At 38.5% G+C, this 24,082-nt stretch overlaps 1 protein-coding gene across 7 annotated transcripts in view; it reads right to left on the bottom strand.

Annotated features, from left to right (window-relative positions):
* Window positions 1-24,082, bottom strand: part of LOC122186831 (cytosolic phospholipase A2 beta-like) — a 34,702-nt gene extending 10,620 nt beyond the window's left edge. The window contains exons 1-17 of one of the 7 annotated variants that reach the window (XM_042884162.1): window positions 23,997-24,082; window positions 17,592-17,745; window positions 17,312-17,430; window positions 14,822-15,024; window positions 11,432-11,504; window positions 10,544-10,720; window positions 9,779-9,915; window positions 8,971-9,102; window positions 7,662-7,720; window positions 6,099-6,141; window positions 4,873-4,936; window positions 4,339-4,466; window positions 4,104-4,214; window positions 3,046-3,083; window positions 1,977-2,112; window positions 868-1,004; window positions 411-633 (exon numbers count right to left, since the gene is read on the bottom strand). In XM_042884162.1, the coding sequence (XP_042740096.1) occupies window positions 411-633; window positions 868-1,004; window positions 1,977-2,112; window positions 3,046-3,083; window positions 4,104-4,214; window positions 4,339-4,466; window positions 4,873-4,936; window positions 6,099-6,141; window positions 7,662-7,720; window positions 8,971-9,102; window positions 9,779-9,915; window positions 10,544-10,720; window positions 11,432-11,504 (1,458 nt within the window). In that variant the 5' untranslated portion in view covers window positions 14,822-15,024; window positions 17,312-17,430; window positions 17,592-17,745; window positions 23,997-24,082. Of the gene's footprint in view, window positions 1-410; window positions 634-867; window positions 1,005-1,976; window positions 2,113-3,045; window positions 3,084-4,103; window positions 4,215-4,338; window positions 4,467-4,872; window positions 4,937-6,098; window positions 6,142-7,661; window positions 7,721-8,970; window positions 9,103-9,778; window positions 9,916-10,543; window positions 10,721-10,810; window positions 11,505-14,821; window positions 15,025-17,311; window positions 17,431-17,591; window positions 17,746-23,996 lie in introns of those variants that run through there. The other 6 variants (XM_042883999.1, XM_042884077.1, XM_042884342.1 and 3 more) reach the window with 6 other exon arrangements.

The raw sequence follows: 24,082 nt of genomic DNA, 5'->3' as shown, positions 1-24,082 counted from the left end.
CTATCCCACAGATCTTTACAAAGTCTCAGACTAGTGATCACAAGAGGCAGTTTATTCTAATTCTGAAGTGTCCCAAAAGAAACAGACATTAAAAGATATCAAGACAGACAACCAAAAGACATTTGGTTTTTCAAGGGTAAATTGTTCAGTTCTTTCTGAATATTTGCCCACTTAAATTATTATCTGTTGGGCACCTTGGTTCAGAGGCATTGACAAACCATCAGCTACTCCAGAAAGTCCTGGCTAGAGAATCCTTTGCCATTATTTACAAGTCATACAGGGATGCACCAGTCACTCTGGATTTGTTCCACACGTTGTAACATGCAATCAAAGTGGGAGATGCTAAAGCAAATGAGTGGATATTTCCTAAATGCGTGGCAGGACCACATACCTGGTGGTGTGGTACATACCCGTCCATGTAAGAACATTTCCTGAACAAGTGACCACAGCGTTGTAAAAGATGAGACGTGTCCTGCTTTTGCCCTTTCAGCAAGTTCCTTGTGATAATACTTCAGATGCTCCATAGACATAAGGTTTAGCTTGCATTTTGTCACCTGTGCTTTTACTGCTCTGAGTGGCCCCTCCAGACTCTTTTGTGACCAATCTGCGTGTTCATACAGGTCTGCTAGGGTCCTACAGAACAAAAATGTGAGAAAATCATCTATTTCTTAGTAAGAAATACTGTATTTACCCTTGCGCTCTCATCAAAGCAGAAGTTATGTTACAGAGCCGATGGTAATAGGTTTACCAGGGAATTATGTTCACTTATTAACAGTGTGAGACTTTGAAAGAAATGCGCATCTCTCACTGTGTAGAAATGCGGCGTCACAGACATTCCAAGAGTAAATCACATCTTCTCTTACTCACCATGTTGAGCCAGAAGCCCCAGTGAGATAGGTAACACAGTCCAACAGATTTAGCTTCTGAAGAGCTAAGAGATGGCCAAACATAGCTGACATTGCTCTGAGGCCTCCGCCTGTTGCCATAACAGCTATTACTGGGACCTGCTCAAAACATAAATATCATCTTCAAAAACTTACTCACTTGCCTACTTGGAAAAGTCTAATTACAGCTCTTATAATTTCCTCCTCAGACTTCATTGGAGGACATTGAAATTAAATCAGTGCTTAGACAGCATTTACCAGTACCTTATTTTAATTAATCTCCAGATACTCAGAGAGTTCCCACAATCTCCAAGCTTGGATGAGATGCAGTGATTCTAAATCTCCTTGCTCCCTTTGCTCTTTATTGCAGTTATTTACAACAGATAACAATACAACTATAAATAATAAAACTGCAGCAAATGTAATTAAGAATGGATTCAAGGAAGTCATGAATAGGATTTAGAAAAAGAAATATATTAATTAAAAGAATGATTCTTTGGACAGCATCCATTCAACAAATAAAACTACATCAAGAATATAAATGTTCACTTTAAATTTCACCCTGGATCTTGGCAACAAAATGTACTTCAGCTGGAATTTGTTAGAAAGGGCTCTTTCTCCATCCTGAAGAATTTCCACTTTTTGTGAAAAGTGTTTGGAAAATGAAAAAAATATGTAATCCTAAAGAAGGAACATCACAATGATTTCATAAATTTCCACTTGAAGTCAATTTCAAATACTCCTGTTTTCCTATTTATTTTGGGTTTGCCTGGTTGTCTGTCATCTCACAAAATGTATCAATGTCTCATTTTGCGTCAACACACTGCACCACATTGTTGGAAACTCTGGCCTTGAAGAAAGATATATTATAACTTTGGGAATTTGACCTATTGAAGAATATGAAAGCCTGAATAGCTAAGTTGAAATTTTAGATGAGTATGGGGTATGCCACTCTGAGAACTTGAGTAATGTTGCCATTCAAATCAATGGGTTTGTCATCAACATGCAAAAACTACTAGAAGGTTTGTGGGGAGTTGCATCAATCCTAATTCAATAGGCCCACACCCTATGCTTGGATTCCAGCTCACAGACCTCATGTTCATGTAGATCTCTTTCCAGATGAAAAACCCTTTTCAGGGCACTGGCAACCACTCTCTTCCTTTTTTGCAAGAATTCCTGCTCTTCTCGGCACAGATCGTATCCTAAGCGCACATCAAGTTTTTCTGTGCTGCAACACAAATAAATCCAGAGGCATTGGATTAGGATTGAAAATGCATATGAGTCTATTTTCAGCAACTGTAGACTATTAAACACCATAAAGGATCCACTGTTGATACACTGTTCAGATTTACAGGCAGAAACGCAGATTCCAGTGGCAAAGAAATCAACTGTTTTGCTTCTACATGGTCTCATTATTTTCTGATCTGATGGTTCAGTCTAAGTTTTACTACTAGCTTAGGACAGCAAATAAGAAAGAGAAAGACTTCTACGTATCCTTCAGTAGCAATGTTGGCTTAATTCTTTCTATGTTTCCTTCATAGATCTAAGCAAAGGTTCATCTGAACCTAACAAGTTCTTTCAAAGGGATTTTACCATGGATCTCCATGGAAATGGTATGATGAAAGACGTTTTCAAACAATTTTGTTTACATTTGTTGTCTGTCTCATTATTTTACTGTTTAATGTTTCATCTTCCCTAAATGATGCTTATTTTTATTCATATCACTGGTTCCACAAATATATTTTCTCAGGAATACTTATGCAGCTTGAGTAATGTACAGAATCTGGATGTTTTGCTCAAGTCAAATTTCCTTCTCCCTCTGCCTTTTCCTGCTTATCCCTTTGGAAGAAGTCTCCAATCTCAGTCTTTGGTTCTTTGAAGCAAAAGACATCTGATTAAGTTCCTTTAAAATTCTCTCTTTTTTTTTTTTTTTTTTTTTTTTTTTTTCCAGGTAGGGGGAGGAGGCATCTTAGCATGACTCTTGCCCCAGAGGCATCTAACTTTGCTCTGTTGTGGTGACTGTTTTATGATGACTTAACTGTTGACATATTTTGCCCCAAGTCTTTTGCATTCCTTGTATCTAAATGAAGGATTCTCTGCTCCAGAACACACACTGTTCAAAGAGCAATAAAACTTTCAAAGAAAAAAATAGTCTCCTTACCAGTCATTCAATTGGAGGTACAACTGCAGTGGCACATTCTGTAAAAAAAGAAATGTGAGCAGGAATGAAAATGATTGTGTGAAGAGAAAGTTTAGAAATCTAGATTTTCAGTGATTCCTTGAATGCCTCAGCACTACCACCATCTTGCACATAGTTTTTTTGGAAAAATTTGTCAGGAAAGGGATGGTAAGCAAAAAAACACCGAACATTTTCTAAAGAGGCAGAAGCACTGAAGGGGCTACTTGAACAGGCTGTGAACAGGACTCCCACCTCACTCCATGAACCAGCTTAATCCAGCAGCAGTATCACACACAGCTACCCTCTCATTCCTGAGTATGAAGAACAGTATCCAGCTACAGATAGTGTTACTAAGAGGAAATGCAAGTCACCATATGCTTTCAAAAAGCTAAGGAGGTACAAGAATCACCTGCTGTGGAACAGATGTTCATTCTCCCTTTTCTATAGGAGCAATGCTGCCAAGAAATTTTCCTCCTGCTTTTGCCTCTCATTTGCTGCAGTGTGTGAGAAAAGATGTCTAGCTATTGTTTAGAGATTCACCAGTCCATACAGCTGTGTTACTTCTGCTTTTAAAGCAATTTAGAGTTGTACTTGACCACCACTTATGATCAATATTGTACCCATAGAGGAATGTGACAGAATTGTTCTTTGAAAGTAAGAGTCAAGTTATCTTACTTTTTCCACCTAAAGCTTAGGTATATAGACTGAGCTAGCCACCCGGATTTCATACAGACAGTAGAGACAGACTGGATCATCTCAAACTCAAACTCTTGCGGCTGAACGTTCTCCTTTTACTGTGTAATGGTACTAGAGGTTGGTCTTTAAATTTAGACATATGCAACTAAAACTAGTCAGGGTGAAACCCCAATTATTGATTTTACTGACAGAAAATTAATACTTCTGAGAAAACCAACCCTTTCTCATAGAAAACTTGTATTCACCCAGCCCAAAGGAATTCTTTTTCAAATGGCATCGTGTTAAATACTGAGTGTTACTTTACCCTTCTCTCCAAAAGGTCTCATAAATGGTGAGGCACTTACATGTCTTACAGGGAGGGTTACTTTCACTTTATGCCCAACAGGGAGAAATTTCAGTGGTACTGTTAAGGCGTCACTTAAATTGTTTGTGTCATCTTCCTTATCAGAAATTTTCTGCAAAAAACAAAAAAAGGGTGTATTTTATGTACAAAATGAAAACAGTCCAGTTCCCCATTGTTTTGATGACAGTGAAAATAAGCAGGTAGTATGAGAATCAGTATGGTCCAGTACATGTTACCTGTAGCCTGGCTTTTAGAACTGGCTCCCAAGCCTTCACACAATGGAAGTAGAAGGTATTTGTGTCTTCTGTAGCTTTCTGTGTTCCTTCATGAGATGCAGGCACCGTAAGCACAAGATTCTTACCCTCTAGTGAAAACAGATTTGTTTAGAGAATGTTAGAGCTGTCCAGGCAAAACAGCTACCAAAGTTGGCATTTATTTCTTGTGGTAAATCCTCTGTAAATTCACACACTGGCAAGTCTCCCTGGCATGAGAATTGGTATTCCTGCATTTACCCCATAGCTTGAAGTGCTCCCAGTGTCAGCACTCTCTCAGATTTCCACCAGCAAAATTTGCTGTGTCCAAACTTGATAGTTTCAAGGGAGAGACACCAGAGATGCAGAGTTAAACTAGAGCAAGTTCAGGAACTTTCACTGTACTAAATTTTATTGCCTTTAGGAGGTCATTAGTTGTCTCTGTATCCTGAAGTGCCTCTACCTGGACCTGAATGCTTATGATCTGGTTGCATCCTCACTTCAGAGAAATCTGCATACCTCGCAAATATTTCCTGCTTTCACTATGGTCCACTTGTACTTCCAAACACCAAACTTCACGGGACTGTAAAAGACAAAAGTGGAAATGTGTGAAAATAGTAAATGCTACGACTGCAGCAAAAAATGAGCCATCATGTAAGCAGTCATTAGTTATAATACAGAATCAAGCTAAACTGGGCTCAGTGCTAGAAGCAATCTAGCAGCAGAAGATTAAATTCATTATCCCAGGACAGTAGACCAATTGTAATGCTTTACAACTAGCTTGTCCATACAATGGTGCATTGCCAGAGGTGATTATACCTGCTCAAGTTATCCCCAAATCAAGAATCTTTGAACTACACTCTGCTGTCCAAACACAGCTACATACATATCTGGTAATTACTTAGAATAGGTGGAAGGAAACCACTTGATGATGAATTTCTGTGTATTGTGGTCATGATTAGTCTACAAGGCATCTTCTTGCTAGTCCAGATGTAGGGAGATCATGGATTTATTCCATCCTACTCTCCACCTGAGTCATTCCAGTTCACCTTTAATAACTCATGCCAGGACAGTTTTCCAACAACACATGCCAATCATTACAGCTCTCATACCTCACACAGAAAATGAGGGGCAAAGAACAGAATAGGTGTTATTTTACCACAGGTGTATTAAAGGCTAGCATCTGGAAATCACATGTAGGTTTGGAGTTGTTGGGATGAGGGACTTTGTACACTTTAGCTGCTTGGCCAGCCTGAGGAGATAGGTAATGGACCACATGCTGACATATCACAAGAGGACTCTGTTTCAACAACTTAAATAGCTCTTTATTAAAAAGCGTGTGTCCCAAAAAGCTGTTAGATTAGATAATCTCTGAGTTATTGGAGTCTTCTGTAGACTCATAGCTGTCAGAACCTTTGGTTTTCCTGCCAAATGCCATATTGCATTATCTGAAACACAATATTTCACTTTGCCAACAAAAATGTGATTCTGTAACATTAGCAAACTGTGACTGGTCAAAATACTGATACTTGAGGACTTCAAGAAACAGTTTCTATTCCATGAGGAGGGAAACATAACAAATGGGAACTGTCCCATATTTGTAATATATAATGTAGACCATGCTCTATTCAATTATGTTTTCCCTGCAAAATATCAGATGGCTGAGGGAAAAGGAGAGAAAGGGAAAAGATTAAGAGGAGATAGAGGAAAAGTAACGCCAAGCTAAACTCAAACATGAATCTTACCACTAGGACATCGTTGGTAATGACATACTCTGGAGGGCCAGGACTAAAAAGAAGCAAAAAGGAAACAATTTGTGAGAATCCAGTATTTTTAATAGCAGTTGCATTACTTCCTGTGTAAAACTGAATATAGTTACATTAGTGCCATCCTTCACTTTCTGAAAGGTGCACTATGTGACCATCTGCTAAACACATGAGCCAAAATGCAGTACCTAACAGAAGAGCCCATAAAAATATCAGTTCTTAAAACTATAAGAAAAAAGGTGTAGTCGTCTATTTGGAATCACGTACTGCCCTTACCGAATGGCCACATGGCTTGGGGAAAAGCAAAGATGACTAATAATGTACTCTCCAAATACTTTTTAGGAAAGACATTTTTGACTGATCTAGACAATAATTTACAACTGGTCCCAGAGAAAGGCAAATTAGAATTGGCTCCCATTGGGCTATATGTACGACTGGAAAAACACAAAGGTAAGTAACAAAAACTTTGTCCCTGACATCTCACCTTGCAAGACCCAGATCTGTCACTGAATGGTTGGAGTTACTCATGGAATTAAATAACTATAGAGTCTACTAACAGAACCTCTCATTACAGCTAATATTCCAATGGCACCAAGTTGCACACATTCCTAAGTGCTTTCATAGATCTGAAAGGACCACTGAAGTTATGCAGTACGTGATCTTTGACCATCCACAAAATCAAGGATATTTCACAAAGCAGCACATCCAGCTCTCTAACTTCTGCAGAATGCATTTATCTTCAAATAACTTGGTTTCACTTCCAAAAATGGAGAATCCCCTACACCTCTAGTAACTTGAGCTGTGAAAAATCTTCTGTTTATTTCTAGTCTGCATTTGCTCAGTCCAACTTCTAAGAACTGCTTCTTACTCTGAACTTTAATCTGGTTGAGACTGACTCCACACGTGCAGGAGATGCTTACACTAGCTCTTAAGGTGTCTCTCATAAAAGTATAGATTTTCTGAGTGTTTTCCAACTCACAGCTGCCTGTTCTAATCATGCATTTAGTCAGTTTTAAATGGACTATATTACTTCCAAAAGCATTTAAAAGAGAGAGAAGTTTATCTTACTGAATTTGTTCTCCTACAATGTTGATTATCACTTTGAAGAGGGGGGGATTGTAATTGTATTATCTGCAGATTGCATGTTTTTGTAGCTTAACTAAGCTATCACCTAATGATCTATCTAATGCTGTCTACACCACTCCACGTGCATTTTGTTTTCTGGTCTTTTAGAAACATCATGGTGTTCATGGCATTATTGAATTAGTGATAATAGCTGTTACAGTGTAATGTCTTGTATGCATCTCATGTGCAAGTTACTGAATCCTGCCAATGTTACTGCATTACAATAATCAGGATATAAGATAAGATTTGTATACAATACACTAAAAGACAGAATTTGCTGGGGAAGTTAAGGCAAAACAAACAAACAAAAAAATCAGAACAGTAACTCACTGCTGGGAAGAAGAGCTGCAAGAATTTCTGCTTTCTTATTACACTGCCTGGCAGATGTATGCCTTTTAGCTTTGTAATTTTACTCACATTTTTTCCATCCAGAATTCCACTTCCAAACTTTCCCATTTCTTAATGCACCTCTCTTTCTAAAAATGAAAGAGTAAAATAAATACAGATTATTGGAGACTGCAAGAGTTTACTGGTAGAGACACCCAAAATCATAGAAGAATTTTGGTGGGAAGGGTCTTTAAAGCCATCCAGTCCCAATGCCATGCTCAGGACCCCCATCAAACCTGGCCTTCAGAACGCCTCCAGAGATGAGCCGTTCACAAGAAACTTGAAAAGCATTTCAGTATCATGTCTGATGTCTCTTCTGTTAACATTACCAAATAATCTGTATGTCACTTCTTTCCAAAGCTGAGATTGCAGGAAATGCATGTAAGATTAATACTCTACCACTGTGGGATATGGAGAACTATACAATTTACAAAGACCTAGAGTGGAAAAGCTTGGATAAAACAGAAATAAAATGAATTTCTGCGAAGATGGTCTGCCCAGCATAAAAGCGTTGACAATAACAAATGTGACAAATTCTGCTGTCATTTCCATTTAAATTACATTCATGTTGAATCCAGCAGAGATGAAGGGGAGAAGAACACTCCCAGCCAAGGAGGTTATTGAATCATTAACATTTCCCAGTGATTCAGTGAGTGGCTGAGAAGTGCATTCCACCAGCCTGCAGAGTCATGGTGGGGAATCCCTGTTAAGAGCTCTCAGCATTCAGGAAGTAGCTGAAGCTCTGGTATGGACTGTCTCTTTACTACTGGAAGTGTACAGCAGTACCTCAGCCATAACTCACAGAAGCCCAGGAACTGTCACAGAACTATCCCAGTTTTGTTCACTGGACAACTCTCTTCCTTATTAAAAAATACTAGTAGGACAGGCATCCCTTACCTATTGGCTATGAAAACCTCAATAAACAGTAGAAATCCAACATGAACATTAACAGGAAAAGCCTGAAAGAATCATTAATTCAAGTGGTTAGTTGATTATCTTCAAGTTTTTAATAAGAAGTCATCAAGGGGAAATGTTCTCTAAGCATAGGAAACGTGAAATAAAGCCAAAAATGAAGAAAGTTGTTTGGGGGATTATAAATGATGAAAATGACTGTATTTACAGATGCTAGCTATTAACATTTATTTCGCCTGCACAGAGATGGTTGCACAGTATAGAACACGCTTCATTTTCTGAATCTGTGAAAACAGATTAATAAAGTCACAAGAATCTACCACAATGATAACTGACTTGATGAGATATTGATGATGCAGACCCAAATTCTATCTAACACAGAAGCCAACATGGAAAGTAAATAACTCCATGTATTGTCAGACCTTACCTCTGATTTCAAAGCAAACTTCTCACGGACTCTCTCTCCAGGTCTGACTCTAGCAATATTAAAAAGAACTGTGAACTGCATGTCATCTTTGGTGAGTGGATCTTCGTCACACACCGCCAATTCTAAAATGTTCTGGTAGTAGAAGAAAATAAATACGAACTCTTACTGAACTGCTGTTTTCAGGAAAAAATATAAATAAAATGATTACAGACTTTTGTAGCTGATTGACTAGCACAGTAGTATGAATAATGGAACCTGTGCTTTCAGGAGTCTGGTAATGTGGAACTGAATCATTAAAATCCAGCCCTGGGAAATATATCATGGAGTAGAAGACAACAGCCATCAGCAATCTCACTATTCCAAGACAGAGAAGATGTCTGGTGCTTTGCACCACTTCTGATAACCTACCCAAAGAATGCACTTATTAAGTTTGTTCATCCTCAAAGTTCTATTAACTACGCAGCAACTCCTCCATCCTTCCCTTAAAACCAGCAGATGAAATACTCGTTGTACTCTAACCCTTCAAAATAGCCCAGAGATGAGACATGCTACAGCAATACTTATATCCCTCAGGAGACAACATAGGGAATCCAGACTAGCTCAGATATAGGAATTTAAATCACAGATGTCTACAACTTGTTGAGGGGAATGCTACTCTGTGTATCTGCTGTTTTGTGCTAACAAATCAGGTGGAAATTCCATCTCATAAGCGATGTCTTAAGTTATTTAGCACATTTGATCAACGAGGAGTCAATTGTGGACTCCCAGCAATTCAAAATTGTAAAATTTCCTTTTTTTTTTTAAATACCTCAACTTCTCTCTGGATCCTAAAGTAGAAAGTCTCATTCCAGACAGGGTTGTCCGAATTCTTGATAGTTTTGGTCTGAAGCTTTTCATTTGAAGCAGATGGCAGCCACAAGCGCACATAGCAGTCTGATGCAGTCACTGCAGCAGAAAAATAAAATAAAATCCAGACGCCAATATTATAGATGGGCAAGGCCATGATTCTGGGGAATAATAAATACTTAAAAAAAAAATAAAAAAGTAATAAATAAAGAGATCACTGGTTGGAAGCAACCAAGGATCTTGGTATACAAACTGATTTCTGGGTAGCTACAAATGGCAAATACCACATGCACGCATGCACACACAAGATACACTGAGAGCAGTGTTTCCCATGTGAAGAGAAAGAAGTAGAAAAGAGCCCACTGACCATTCATCAGGCATATTCCCTACCATTCCAGTCAATTGTGTTTAAAAGAAGTTTAACTGAAACTAATGCTAGTTCCAAAAAGGACAATTAGGATGGTTACAGGAAAGGAAAACACATATTATAGACAAGATGACATGAGACTGGCTTGCTCAGTTTCATAATGCAAACACAGGGGGACATGACTGCTGTCTAGAAGGGTTAGCTACTGGGGAACATCTGTTGCAGTTACAGGCCACTGTGGGCTGAAAAACAGGTTGAAAATCTTCTCAATTCCAGCCTAAACCCATTTTTTATGGTTAGTGTTGTCAGTGTCTGGAGCAGCTGTCCTTTGGGAAAAGCAAGGTCGGAAAGCACATTTACTTTGTGGAGCTTGACAGCGGTGTGAAAAGAAATCTCCAAGTTGATGTCTTTCAGAGCTGGAGTCTGGACTTGACTGAAGACGTCTACTGCAGCCCGAGAGGCCTAAATACTTCAGACTGGTATCAAGCAGTGAATAACAATGCCCCGCAAGGTTTTGGCAGGAAAGTGGAACTGTCCCTTCAATAGAGTAGACAGAACAGGTCATTGAGACTCAAATACAGGCCTTGTCACTATGGCCATTCTGGTGTCCACCTCTGGACATAATACCTGAAGTACAGTGAGAGTATAAGAAAAGGCAGCTTGAGGTCTTTTTGCTGGCTGAGAAGCACATAGAAGCCTGCAAAAAATGACAGCTGAATGGCTGATCCATCAGACACCCTGAGAATGAGCCATAGGAGGCTGTGAGAGTGAGATAAGAAGTTAAAGAAAGTGGAATAAAAAAGTAGACAGAAAAGTCTGTTTTGCCTGCACATTCAGAATGTGGTTAGGGCAGGGTCTACACAGGTTCTCCTTAGTCAAAAACTTAGGAACATTATTTAACATGAAACACCCCAGATGACCCTCTTTAGAAGGTCTGAAATTCCCTAATTGACTTTTGACTGTAAGAAAATGTATAGGCTGCAGTTCCCTCACATGGTCTACTTTCCCTTACTGGTTCAGAAAGTTCAGCTGGGAGTCTTAGATTTTACAGTTTCTCTGAAATGCCAATAGATCTGGCCTCTAAACTAATGATACCTCAGGCATTTGATCTAATTACAGCCCTGATGTCAGTATTTCTACTGCTCTGCTTTATGCGTATATGTTATTTGTATACCTTCAGAACTTAGGAACATTGCTCACTGTGTAAACTCTAGAGGTGACTAAAAACACAAGCAAACCACAACTCACACAGGTCTCTTGACTTGATGTTCCTGGCTTGTATGATTCTTACAGAAAGCATGTAGATGGGACAAATCTTCATCTGCAGAGAAAACAAATGCAATGAGTTTTGTCAGCTCATCCTACAGAAATCATACGTATTTTGAACCGTACAGAGGACTGTCTGTCCCTGCTGTTTTGCCTGTTTGAAGTGAGGAGGTCACCTTTCAGTGGAAGTACGCCATGCTAAGATGAAAGCACGATTACCCACTATTTGATGATTATCTGCAGACTATTTGCTGAGTAGCTTGAATAAATGAAAACAGAGAAAGAAAGAAGACAACAGCTCATATAACGCTATAGGAAGCTCCTGTAGTCACCCAAAAATGTCCCTTTACAAACAATCTGGTATAAACATGGTTGTGGTGATGACTGTTCTGCCAACCCGCAGAGGAACTTATGCCACAGCTGGGTCAAAACTGGGCCTTTGGAAGGCAACACTAGGAACTCGCAGCTGCCTGCCTGGGCCTGGGCTCAGTGCTGATACTGGCTCTAGATATGGCAGTTGCCAACCATATTTAAAAGCTTCCAATCTCATATCCCAAGTAGGACTAGATTTTCATTATGTTTATAAGTAGGCCAAGTTCAGCAATAGGCATCTAGTGGACTGCATTACAGGCTCTAAGTGGACTATATGCCCAGCAGAAGCCCTTCAGATGAAGGAAAAATAGTGCCCTGATTTACAGGTGTAATATCACAGAATCCTACATCATTAGGTATCTTGAATTCATCTAATGGAAATGTGACCAGTCCTCTTTCAGATATGAGATTTATTCCTATCAGAAACAAGATAGCAGTGCAATATTTATTTCAAGTTACTTGTTCCAAACTCTCATGAGTCAAGCTTCCCAGCCTAAGCTACTCAAAAAATACTCAGTGCTTTCGAAAAATGTTTCAGTAAGCCTGAATGAACACACATATGCAGATGCAATAAACTTAATTAAAGGAAAATATTTCCGTTTTTTCTTGCTCTCCGAATTGGAACATTTACAATTTATTTTCAAGCAAAAATAACAAACAGTCTCTCTCTCTCATTAACAAATTAGAACAGGGACAAATCATGCTAAAAATACTCCATTAGCTTTCATGGTACTTTAAACAACAGACTGATTGAAACAAGACATCTGTTTGTCTAAACCAGAGTATCCCACTACAGTGCAACAATATAAATATATTTTTTTTTAAAGTAGCACCATGATTAATTTTCTTGACACTGAAATGATTAACTTCAGACATACTAGGAGATGAGGAAGGGAGAACTTCTCTAGAAATAGTCATTATACTAAATTTGAAACTCCTTTTAAATGGGGTGGAAAATACTGGACTTTTTTTTTCTTTTAAATCAGAAATGAGAATTGCCTTCATTCAGTTTAATTCAATTTTTTTTAGAGGCAAATAGCATTATATGAAATGGACACAATTTTAACTGTGAATTAGCACACTCAGATAAGGCTTCATATTAAATTTTACAAAGTCTATTTTTTTAAAATTCAGGTTGATATTCAAGAGTCATCTAAACAGAAAAATGCTGTTGGTAAACCAGTGCAAAATCACAAATTACTGTCTCTTGGATCTTAATGGTTGATTGAAACACCTTCTGTATAGAAATGCAAAGCACGTTTGTTTTTGTGGAACAAGAACCATTCCTATTATGTTTTCTTCCAGTTTGAAACTGAAATATTTTGAACCTTACGAGTTTAACACATTATGGACATTTCAAGTTCCAGTGAGGACAATTCTAAACTATTCTTGTAGCCCACTGAAAGAATTAGACTTTAATTTTCCTATGCAAATAGCTGTTAAACATAGAAGTACCAACTGGAACACTCAGCATTCCTAGTGGGTTTCATTAACATGAAATATTGGATTATGTAGCCAATTACAGGGCTGACTGTTTTTAATTAATATGTTAATTCTGTGCTGTTTTGTAATCAACTTCCCCTTGCTCAATGGAAGCCCAAATCATTCTCAGATTTCGCCTTCACTGGAAAAATAGATGCTGGTATATAATTTTCTCTGAACCTTACATGATGAAAATTTCCTAATTTCTTACAAAAAGATTCATCTGCAGCTCATTATCAGCTACTCTTAGTTGTGATAGGTGTCATGCTTTTGCATCTTCTCCCACTACAGCCAGAAAGCTTCATACCTCCTCTCTTCCCCTTTCAGCAGCAAGCACTTCATTTAATGAAAAATCATCTAAGGTGACTAAATTTCTTCAGATTTGGTGCAGCATAGCCCTTGCGTTGTTGCAGGGAAGAGATAAACAGGTTCAGATGGGTAAAGACGGCTGTAACAAATCCTACAGACTGCAAATTCCCATGGAAAGCAAGAAGAACATCCTGCTCCCAAGGAATCTGCAGATTGTGGTAGCCATTGAGAATTGAGCTAATTCTCTTTTTCATCAGAAAAAGGCTGAGCTCATTTCCCTTTATAACAGTCCAGATTAGCCCAGCAGGGGTCTGATTTAGATGGGCCAAAATAACACCCTTGTTCAAAAGCGTTTGTGCTCTAAAACACCTTTTCATTTGCTGTTTTCATAACTTGAAAAGCAAAGTGCAATATTGCTATTAATACGAATTGCTAAGCATGAGTGTTATATCCAGACAGCTCTTCTGGAGTTATTTACTTGCAGTTCTACTGATCTTGTTCCTTACTTCCTTGTGAGAACCAAAGTTTCCTGTATAGGCTAACAGAGACCAACATAATGCTTCTGGAAACATGCAGTGTCAAATGTAGTCTTCATTGAGGCACATCACTCTATTTTTGCCTAGAAATACAACCATCCTTATTTGCTGGAAAATTAATAGTGCCACATTGAGGCCAACAATAGAGTGCAGGACTCAGCTGCCTGTGTACGTCTGCATCCTAGACAACAATATTCCAGACCAACAAAAAGTGGCATGTCCAAACTCCCAAAGAGTATTTAAAAAAAATGCATTGAAAAATCTTCTTTTCATTTGATAGCACTTAGCATTAAATTACATTTCTGTACTCTTAGAGAAAGTTTTGAAGGGACCATTTCAAGTCTAAAATAGAGAAAACCCGAGCAGATAAAACTAGCTACAATTGTGTAAAACCCTAAGCAAACTGAAAATTCACATCTGTTTCCAGCCTTGCAGTGATGATTGTAATAACACATTGGCTGGCCTACTGTCTGGCTTCCAGGGAATAGTCATATGCCTGTCAGCTTCAGGAGGACACATAATTAGCCTTCTCTACTGTTTACAGGCAGTTAGTCACTTCAGGGTTTCATCCCAAAAAGAGAACTTTGAGAATATATGAGCTTCTCAAAGCTCATTAATAATGAAAAGCCTACTGAGACAGTTTTCAGATGGCAATGAAAGAAGCAAAACCTACCAACAGCTCACATCCTTGATTTCACTCCTTATTGCCCCACCATGCTGCTCCCAGAACAAGGCCTCATTCACTAGTAAATTATTCTTCTAGGAGAATAGTTTCTGCAGAACTTGACAACCTGGGAAACTCCTCCCATCACCATTGGTTTGTACATGTTGGAAGTCTGACTGGAATCTCAGTGTTGCATTTCCCCAACTCCAAATCTAAGCAGTTAACAAAGGAGAGTTACCACCATGCGATACCAACAGGTTATATGAAGAGTTTTATAAGAAAAGTTTGTACCCTGTCTTTTGGCATCCTCTGAATAAGTTTTAGAGTTTTCTCTCAGTTTTGTCAGTATTTTTTAGGCGCAAATCATTACTTTTTTTCCATGCATTATTTTTTCTCTCTCCAGTGGCATTCTACAAGCAGTGCAATATCTTATGTAACGGATCTCACACCATATATGATCATTTGGCATATTCTGATCATTTCTTTTATCCTAGATACCGATGGTTTACTTCAACTACAGTTTGGAGGTAGTTTGTTAAATTAAGGGTAAAGCGAAAAACTTAAAAAAAACAACAACCCACAACACTTTTTGACCTTCTCTTGATCAGCCTGATTCCAAAACACTCTCCCACACAGATTCTTTAATACATAACGTGGGCTGAGGGCATTGGAAGTTGAACTTTTAGAAAGAAAATCTAATCTTGTTTATGAATATTTATTGTAATTTCATGTTTTCAGTGATGGATTGTTTCAAGAGTCACAGTAGGTTTGGGATGGACCGTCCTTATACTCTACCAGTCTTCTCTTTACCTGTATGGGTGATTGCCTCAGGGATTTGTACTGTTTCTGAGTATATTATAGAAAACAATATTCCATGGTTCAAAAAAACTAGAGTGATAACTCTTGTCTGAGCAGAAAATACACCCTAATGAAAACCAAGAGTTTTCTCAGAAAGCTGCAAATTAATACTGTCCTCTACTTCTGTACAAATTCTGTATTTTTAAATAGTAAAAAATTAACTTGGAGATTTTCAGTAGGCCTTTCTAGATAGTATGAAGTATCCATGCTTTCCAGACAACTTGCTTTTATAATCTAAAAGAAAAAGAAGAAAATAAAAAGAACACAAAAGCTGATTTCTGTCTCTATTTATTCAATTAAACATACTGAAAAAATGCATTTTCCTGACAGAATGTCACAGCTCCTGCAGTACTGAAAGAATACTCATCTGTGGGAGCAAAAACCTTCTGACCTGAAGCTATGCCTGAACTCTGTATTTTGTCCATATTGCCCATAAAGCGGGAGAATATCAGACAATAGCAGCTGTAGCATTAGGTTCAAATGCAAGAACTTCCTCTGTAATAGAGACTTTTCAGATAAAATTTAATCTGTGCTATCCACCCATCTATCAAATTCAGTGTTACCTTAATAGATACAAGAGACACTTTAAATGGATGGATGATACTTAGTTATAAGATGGATACATACCTCTGGATCTAACAGGTAGGTAAACAGATTAAGCACAAATTTTATCAAAATAGTACTTTACATATATAATTCATATTCTTTGTCCTGAGCACCCAGCATCCGACTATTTTTAACCCTTCACAAAGTCTATCAATTTAAGCTACCAGCAGCTGAATCTTTTAACTTCACCTGCAATTATGTCTGTGGCAAACAACAGTAAATATTCTTAGATGTTAAAGATGAAGGATTCTCGATAACCCATAACACATAACACATAATGTAGTTTCCCACTATATTTAAACCCTGGGAATGGCCATATTTCTTTTTGTTACTGTAAATTTTGACAGAGACTTTGATACATAAAGAATGTTTAATTTGTACATAATTCAGACACGGCATCAATTACTTTTTAAAGATTCACATGAGAACATGGCCCAGAGCCAATAATCCTGTTGATTTATACTGAAAGCTATCAGCTGAAATCTCTGAATGGAACTCACATTGGAAAACTCAAGTCGAAACAAGAAATATCTCCCCTCGAATCACAGACACTGTAAACATTACATGAAAGACAGCTAAATCAGCCAAATGGCTCATTAGAACTCCCCCCTGCAGCTAAACACAAATCGTGCTCTGTTGCTAGAAAAAGCTGTTGTTTTTTTTTTTAGCTTGGGCAAGCAACGAACATGTGCGATCCTGAGAAAAGCATGCAGTAGGACTAAGGCACTTTCGTTTTGCATGAAGTAAACTCAAGGCTAGCCCTGCTCCACCCTGGTGTTCATTCCCACATGTACACCTTACGACAAAAGCGCCACGTTTTACTGCATTTTCATTGAATGTAGCTCACACATCAGTTAGGGCAAGGGAAAAGGGAAAACTGCAAACTTGCAAAGTTCAAGAGGACCCTGCTATATCAAACCAGCAGCATCTCAACAGACACACAGAAGAGCGAGTTTACTTATGAGAGCAAGAGCCAGCTGTTCCCAGAAGCAAGGCGTCAGGCCACAGCAAAGACAGGAGCTGCAATTCGCTTACCTTGGCTGGTGGGCTTCCCATAGCACACAAGATGGCGACAGCAACAGAAAACCCAATTTGGATAACAGATCTGTCAGCTGACAAACACACTCACGGCTTGTTGTTGCTGCTGAAATAACCTGAAGGACACATATAATTTATACAGGCGCTGAGCTCCACCCTCTGCCTCCTCTGTATGGGGAAGAGATTCTGCCTACGTCTGAGGGAGACATCTACAATGTCAGAGGTGAGAGGAAAGCTGCAGTTATCACATCTCTGCCTGTCACTTTATGCCTCTTACCTTTTGTTATTATCTCAAGACAATCCTTCCTGGCTTATGGGTGAATTCTGCAATGTTCAGAAAGTCTCTCTTCACTTTCCATCTCTTCCTTCTAGTCAGTAGATGAATTGTCTGTATCTGTATCTTAAGTTCTTCCACAGAACAATCGAACAATCTAGAAAAATATATATATATATACATATAAATTTTTGAATTTTTGAAAATGAAGGGAGAAGACAGCCAGATCTTATCTATTAAAATTGGTAGCATGAAAAGGCCATCTGTGAAGGTCCTTTTCAATCCTTTCAATCTCTACATCTGAGACTTGTTTTGATATATTACTGGGAACTGTACTACACACCTGTAAATCAAGCCTCCTTATTTCATTACTTGCTGCATGATAACCCAGCACAGAGATGTTGGTGAAATTGGGATAAACATTGGTAGGGAAAGCTGTATACATCTTCTGGGCTTTTTCCCTTTACACACTTCCTCTAAGAAGAGAGTGTCAAGTTTATATCTCCCAGTTTCCCCCTGCCAGTGGCGGATCTCAAGGCATCCTTTGGAGAGGCCATGGATACAGTTTCCTCCACCTCTTCTGTGCCATCTGTGGGCTGATGGTAGGCAACTGTGGGCTGCCTGTCAGAACAATGCTCCAGGCAATCAGTTCTGCCTGTGCTTTAATCCACATGTACAATTTCATGGTGGCTGTTGTGCAGAGCCAAGCTTGGAAAGGGCCTGGGAGCCATCATAAACTTGCAATAAATATGTGCTCACATGAGCACAGTAATATCAATCACAGGAAGAAATAGGATCAAGCTTCAGCAGACACCTAATATTGATGGAAGGTGAGAGAGTCAAAAGCTAATTTTCAAAAATTGTAGGTAGTTTGGCAAAACCAAAAACAAAAAAGAAGTGTAACCTGAAGAACTGTTTAGGAAAAATAGGGTTACCTGAAATTTTTGGCTGTATTTTTTTTTTCTTACATGCTGTCAATCATGTTTAGGCCACTTTATAGGACACTTCCCACAAAAACAAACAAACAAACAAAAAACCAAAACATTTTATTCAAGTGATCCTGGGTTTATGCAAGTCATAATAAAGAACTTAGATTTACATTTCAAGGAGACTCTGTGACTGACAATGCAGCCACTATGCTACAGGATGGATGCAGGATTAGCAAAGTAGCAGGACAGAGCCTAAAGACTTAGGCTGCCATCTCTAAAATACTAAAAAGAAAGATGTCTGAAATAAACATCTGCTGTAAAATAGAGGAAATCAAAAGGCATCTACAAAAGCCCTAGAAAGATAGAAAGAATTGCGAACTTGCAGTTCTGTTAAAAATCTGTTATCCAGAATGGAGTTTTGGTTTTCCTCCTCCATAGTGCTGTTGCAGCTTTGATCACAGTTTCTACTGCTGTAGCTGAATTGAGAGACCAAAATAGTAGGCTGACAAATTCACCTCCTAAAGAGAAGGCAAATGGAAAAACAGCCAGAGAAAAGTGAACTCCATTCAAAGAGGGGTATGTCTGCCTGGAAACGGAGCAACACATTCAAAACAGAACAGCTGCAGCAGGGAGACCCAGGCCTTTATGGAACAAGAAAGAAGAAAAAAAGCTCTTAAATGTCTTCCAGTCAAGGTGTAGAAGTTATTTTGGAGAGCTATGGAATTAATTTTTCCAATAGCCCCTCCAAGAAATTAATGTTTCCAGTAAATCAAAATGGCCAAAATACATAAAACATTTGTGTTGCTTGTCAACAAGCACACTGACAAGCACCACATCCATTTCCTCCTGGTGATAGGGGAGATGGGATACATGATGTCAGGCTTCACTACGGATATACAAAAAATGTACAGGATGGGGAAAGTAAGACAAAGAAATTCAAGTGCATAAAGAAGGAAAAATAAATCTAAAAGCTTAAATCCAAAATAGAGAGGGCATACAGCAGAATGCATGAAGTGAATTAACTGAATAATAGGCAGTATCTTCAGGGGGGGAGGTAGAAAGCCCTCTCCCTCCCTTTTTGCTATAGGTGGGAACAGTCATGGCAGGATTATATCATTGGAGTTGATAGATGTAGAGAATATGTTTTATCTGTGGTTATATTTTATAAAATGCTGCTCTGGACACAAAGAGAAGAGAGATTCTAGAAAGACTTTACACGTTAATTAAGTTGATATCATCCTACTTTTACAACTGAATCTCAATGCTTTTCTGAATTAATACTAAGAAAGTACTTGGAAATAAGCCAAGAGAATTAAAAACAGAAACAGCCATACCAAATCACACTTGAGTTGAAATGCTTCATACAGAAACTGCTGGCAGTCTCAAACAAGAGATCCTAAGAAATAGAATCCCAATGGAAGGATTGCAAACCTAAGCTCTTCCCAGTATGCAAGAAACAAATGGTAATTAATATGATGTTTGGCTCCACGTAAGTTACCCAGTGTGCTGCTCACTAACAACCTTTGTATGAAGCTACTCACAGGCACAGCTAAGCTGTCAGAAACCAAGCTGCAAAATGACAGGAATTGAAAATGGCTGTGATTTGGATCATCCTGTTGGCGTAAACTTAGAAGGTGAGGCAGAGCTTATAAACGGTACTGAAGGCCCATGGAGCAGTTTCTACGATTTATCCCAGCAATGGCACCAGCATAGCAAAATTTCACATGAGAATGTTTCTAGAACTGATGGACAAAAAGTACCCCCAGTGAAACACTCGGTCCTTTGATGCTCCATCTTAACAGTTTATCAAGCAAGTATGGCAATTACTGAGAACCCCTCTTATAAAAATAAATCATGATTTTGCTTGAAATCATTTTTTCATTCATCTCATGAGATCTGCTAAGTAGAGAGAAGTGTGGATCTTCTTAGAGCTAGACACTGCCACATTGCTGACAAGATGGAGGTGGAAGATGGGGTAACTTTGCAGAGACTTCTTGTTGCACACGACAGTAGCAATGTGAGATGGCAGCCACTTTCTCCATGCCTCATAAATCAGTTCCTGCCTTGCTCAGCTCAGAGGCTGGGTTAGGAAAATTACAGTAATTTGAGTAAGTAATAGTCTATGTTCAAATTCAAATAAATTTTTGTCAAAGTATTTTCTCTATCTCGTCTACAAAATTATAATAAATAATTTGCACCAAAAAAAATTGCATTAAACTATATCTCCATTTTTCAATTAAACAATGCCATGTGAAATTAGAGCATATAAAAAAGCTTCAGAAATGTCAGACTGTCAGACCTTTCAAGACTGAAGTATTTCATTTTGAAATAAAAGCCTTCTAAGTTTCACTGCTCCCTCCACACACAGTTCTGGTTGAGCAAAATCCACACCTAATTTGAAATTATTTCACACCTCTGAATATACTGCAAACATCCATTTACATCACACCTAATGTTAATTAAAACAAAACACTACGTTATCTCTCCCTGAGCAGCTGTCAGGTGATAGCAGCATTACTAAGTTAATAGTCTTTTTGGCTATCAAGATCCAAACCCGTTTCAGAAAAGTAAAAGGTGTCATATTTCTCTTACCTATCTCATGAACCACTGCAATCTTTAAGATATCATATAGTAAAATCAATATCTCTGGCTCTTTATCTATGTCTTTATCCTGACCAGGGTAAGAAAGCTAATAATTTCCTTAGATATTTTGCAGGTGTCGGTGTAAATATGGTGAGATGGTGATCTCCGTAGCTTCAAGATGGGAGGAAATTGCTTATTATTTATCTGGGGCTATCTGAGGTCTGGAGTGCTGTCTTTCCAAGATGCGTCAATGTAAAACCACACATTGAAATCCACTGTGTTTAAGTTCAGAAATTGTTCTTTTGTTCTAAACCAAGTGATTGCAGAGCATCTAATTGAAATAATTGAGTAAGATACCTCAGTGTAATTCCACTCAAGCCAGTTTCTGAGACCTTTATCTTCAGATCTTATTCAAATAGTCTGACACTGATGTCAGTACAAAATTGCTTCAGTAAAGACCTTTGAAGAGTTAGGTAAGCATTACACTTCACCACTTGGCTGGCAGGAAGAATTGACTTATGTTTAAGGCATTTCATTTCAAATTATCAAAGGAAGAGTATCTTTCTTAGCTGCCACTAACCCCTTGTATTTTTTGAATAATCATCTTTTCAGAATCGTGAAATTACCATTTGTTGTATCCTATTGTTTTTCGGTTCAAGTGACTACAAATTCTTTGGGGCAAGATCTACTAAGGCAATGTTTGCTACTCAATGTTATTATACAGACCAAGAGTAATTAAAAAACAAAGTTTACTGTCATATTATGACACACAGAGCGCTATATCCTCTCTAACCCTTCTGCTGTGTCAATTCCCCATTAAGCCCTGTAAGCAATTTTTTTTTCAAGGATCTACCTTTACTCAAGTACAGCCCTTAGATATTGGCTCAGAAGAGCCAGAAGAAGCATACAGGGAAGAACCATACAAGGTTCTACAAGAACTGATTTCAGATAACATGCAAAACGTGAAGGGTTCAGTTCACTCCTGGCAGTAACTACCCTCCAAATAGTACTCCAGAATTAACAAGATTAAGGACAGTATAAGGACAGTAGCACTCCTTGGGCCAAATGCTAAGCTCACTTCAGGAGCTGAAGCAATAGAATTACCTTTTTTTTCTGAGGAATAATCTGGCCTCTCTCTCTAGTGACATGTAGACAATAACTCAGATTAGCTGGCGCATAAAAACTTACCTGGAGATCATGGACAACTAGCACAGTCCATGAGATCTGCCTAAAGCATGAAGATTCACAGAAAAAATGAATATGAGGGGTGGAAAAGATGCCAGATAATTCAGCTCACAGCCCTGCAAGCAGATTATTACAACTCATTATCCTCCATATCAGAAAATCATGGAGCTTCTCACTATCTTTCGGATGCTCTTCTGAAGTTACTACAATGTTGTCAAAATCACCAAGCGAACTTTCCCTTTCATCACTGTATCTTAATTTCTTTTTTCACCAAAATTTCTATATATCAGCCAAACTTTGGGAACAATTTAAGACAGAATAACCAGAGTTTGACTGAAACTATTAGAGCTGTTAGAGTTTATGAACCTTGCAAGTTTACTCACAGCAATAAAAATCACCATGACTTGCTTCTGGTAATGAAGACTACTTTATGGACTCTACAATCATGGGCATTTTAATACAGAAGCTCCTTCTGTATTGATACTTATGCCTAGAGAAAATATTTCAAAGAGAAAAGTTAGATCTGTGGCTGTTTTTCCAGTCCACTTACGCCATTCTTATGACTAAAAGGTGCCAGAAAGTTTTCCTAATAGTGCAACCGGGGATACAGCTTGAGAGCACCCTGAGGTTTATTCCCTCAGTATGAAAGCTGCTTTCTGTCACCAGCTCCCCTCAGCCCAGCATAGAAGGCAGATCACTATAAGCATAGAGCCTGGCACTTTAAATACACTGAGCTTCTCTGTTCATATCAGCAAAGCTCATCTGATGTGTACAGAATCATCCATGGAACCTGATACTATCTCTGAATGTCTCTATGCATGCAAATCAATTGCTCTATTTTTATTTTTTTTAGCAGCACATAAAACAAAACACTTGATTGTAATTTTAAATGCTCTTATTCTAGTAGAAAACTGATTTTTCTTAGGCCCAGCAATTTTTTAACTTCTTCATTCGTGTCATAGTATGGGACATCTAAAGCCCCCAAGATTTTTATACATTGCTTCTTGAAATCTGAGAATCCAGAATGGTCCTCATCTCCTACCAAAGTCAACAGAAATATATAGCATTCAGCATAATAGGGAACTAGGGTGCTTTTAACCTTAGGCCTCCAACATGGTTTATGTAGCAGAAGAGACATGAGATGGCCAACAAGCCTGAAAAACTTTGTAGACCACGAACTACTGAGTCTGTTCAGAACACAAAATTAAAATAAGCTTTCTACACTGCCTCCTTTCCCAGAGGATCCAGAACTATGGGCCAAAGGTATAAAATTGAGACCTAATTTTAGAGGTCTAAAAGGTCTAAAATTAGGTCTCCTTGGCTTAGCCAGGGAGAGCCCACATTGGAAGACACAGACTCACTCAGAGACTCTAGCTTCCAGGGGTAGAGATCTGATGAAGACTAGATTTCAGATGTTGAGCTCTCCTAAACGTACCTCCAGGAATCAAGCCTCACCCACAACCTACCAAGGCAAAGGAGCACTAACCAGTAATGCTGCCTATTCTGCAACACAAGCAATTTGTACTCTGCAACCTCTCTTCATGCAACAGATATGTTGCAAAGTGGCAAAGACCCTCGCCTTATATGATTCAAACCCACTAATTGCTGGTGTTCCCCACAGTGTACTTAGAGACATACTGAATGCGTTTGTCAGACAGGTACTAGCAAGCAAGCTGTGAACCGCAAAACTCCAAAATGTCCTGTGACTTACCTGCACCAGTACCGGGAACTGGCACACTCATCTCAAAGGAAATCTTCTTGGCACACTTCTCTTCACCCTCCCCAAGTAGATTTCAC

Source organism: Lagopus leucura, unplaced genomic scaffold (assembly GCF_019238085.1).
Source record: "Lagopus leucura isolate 7727_CA_CO unplaced genomic scaffold, USGS_WTPT01 Super-Scaffold_1, whole genome shotgun sequence".
Classification (NCBI taxonomy): domain Eukaryota; kingdom Metazoa; phylum Chordata; class Aves; order Galliformes; family Phasianidae; genus Lagopus; species Lagopus leucura.
Note: the sequence above shows the minus strand (reverse complement) of the source record. Positions and strands in the feature narration are given on the sequence as shown.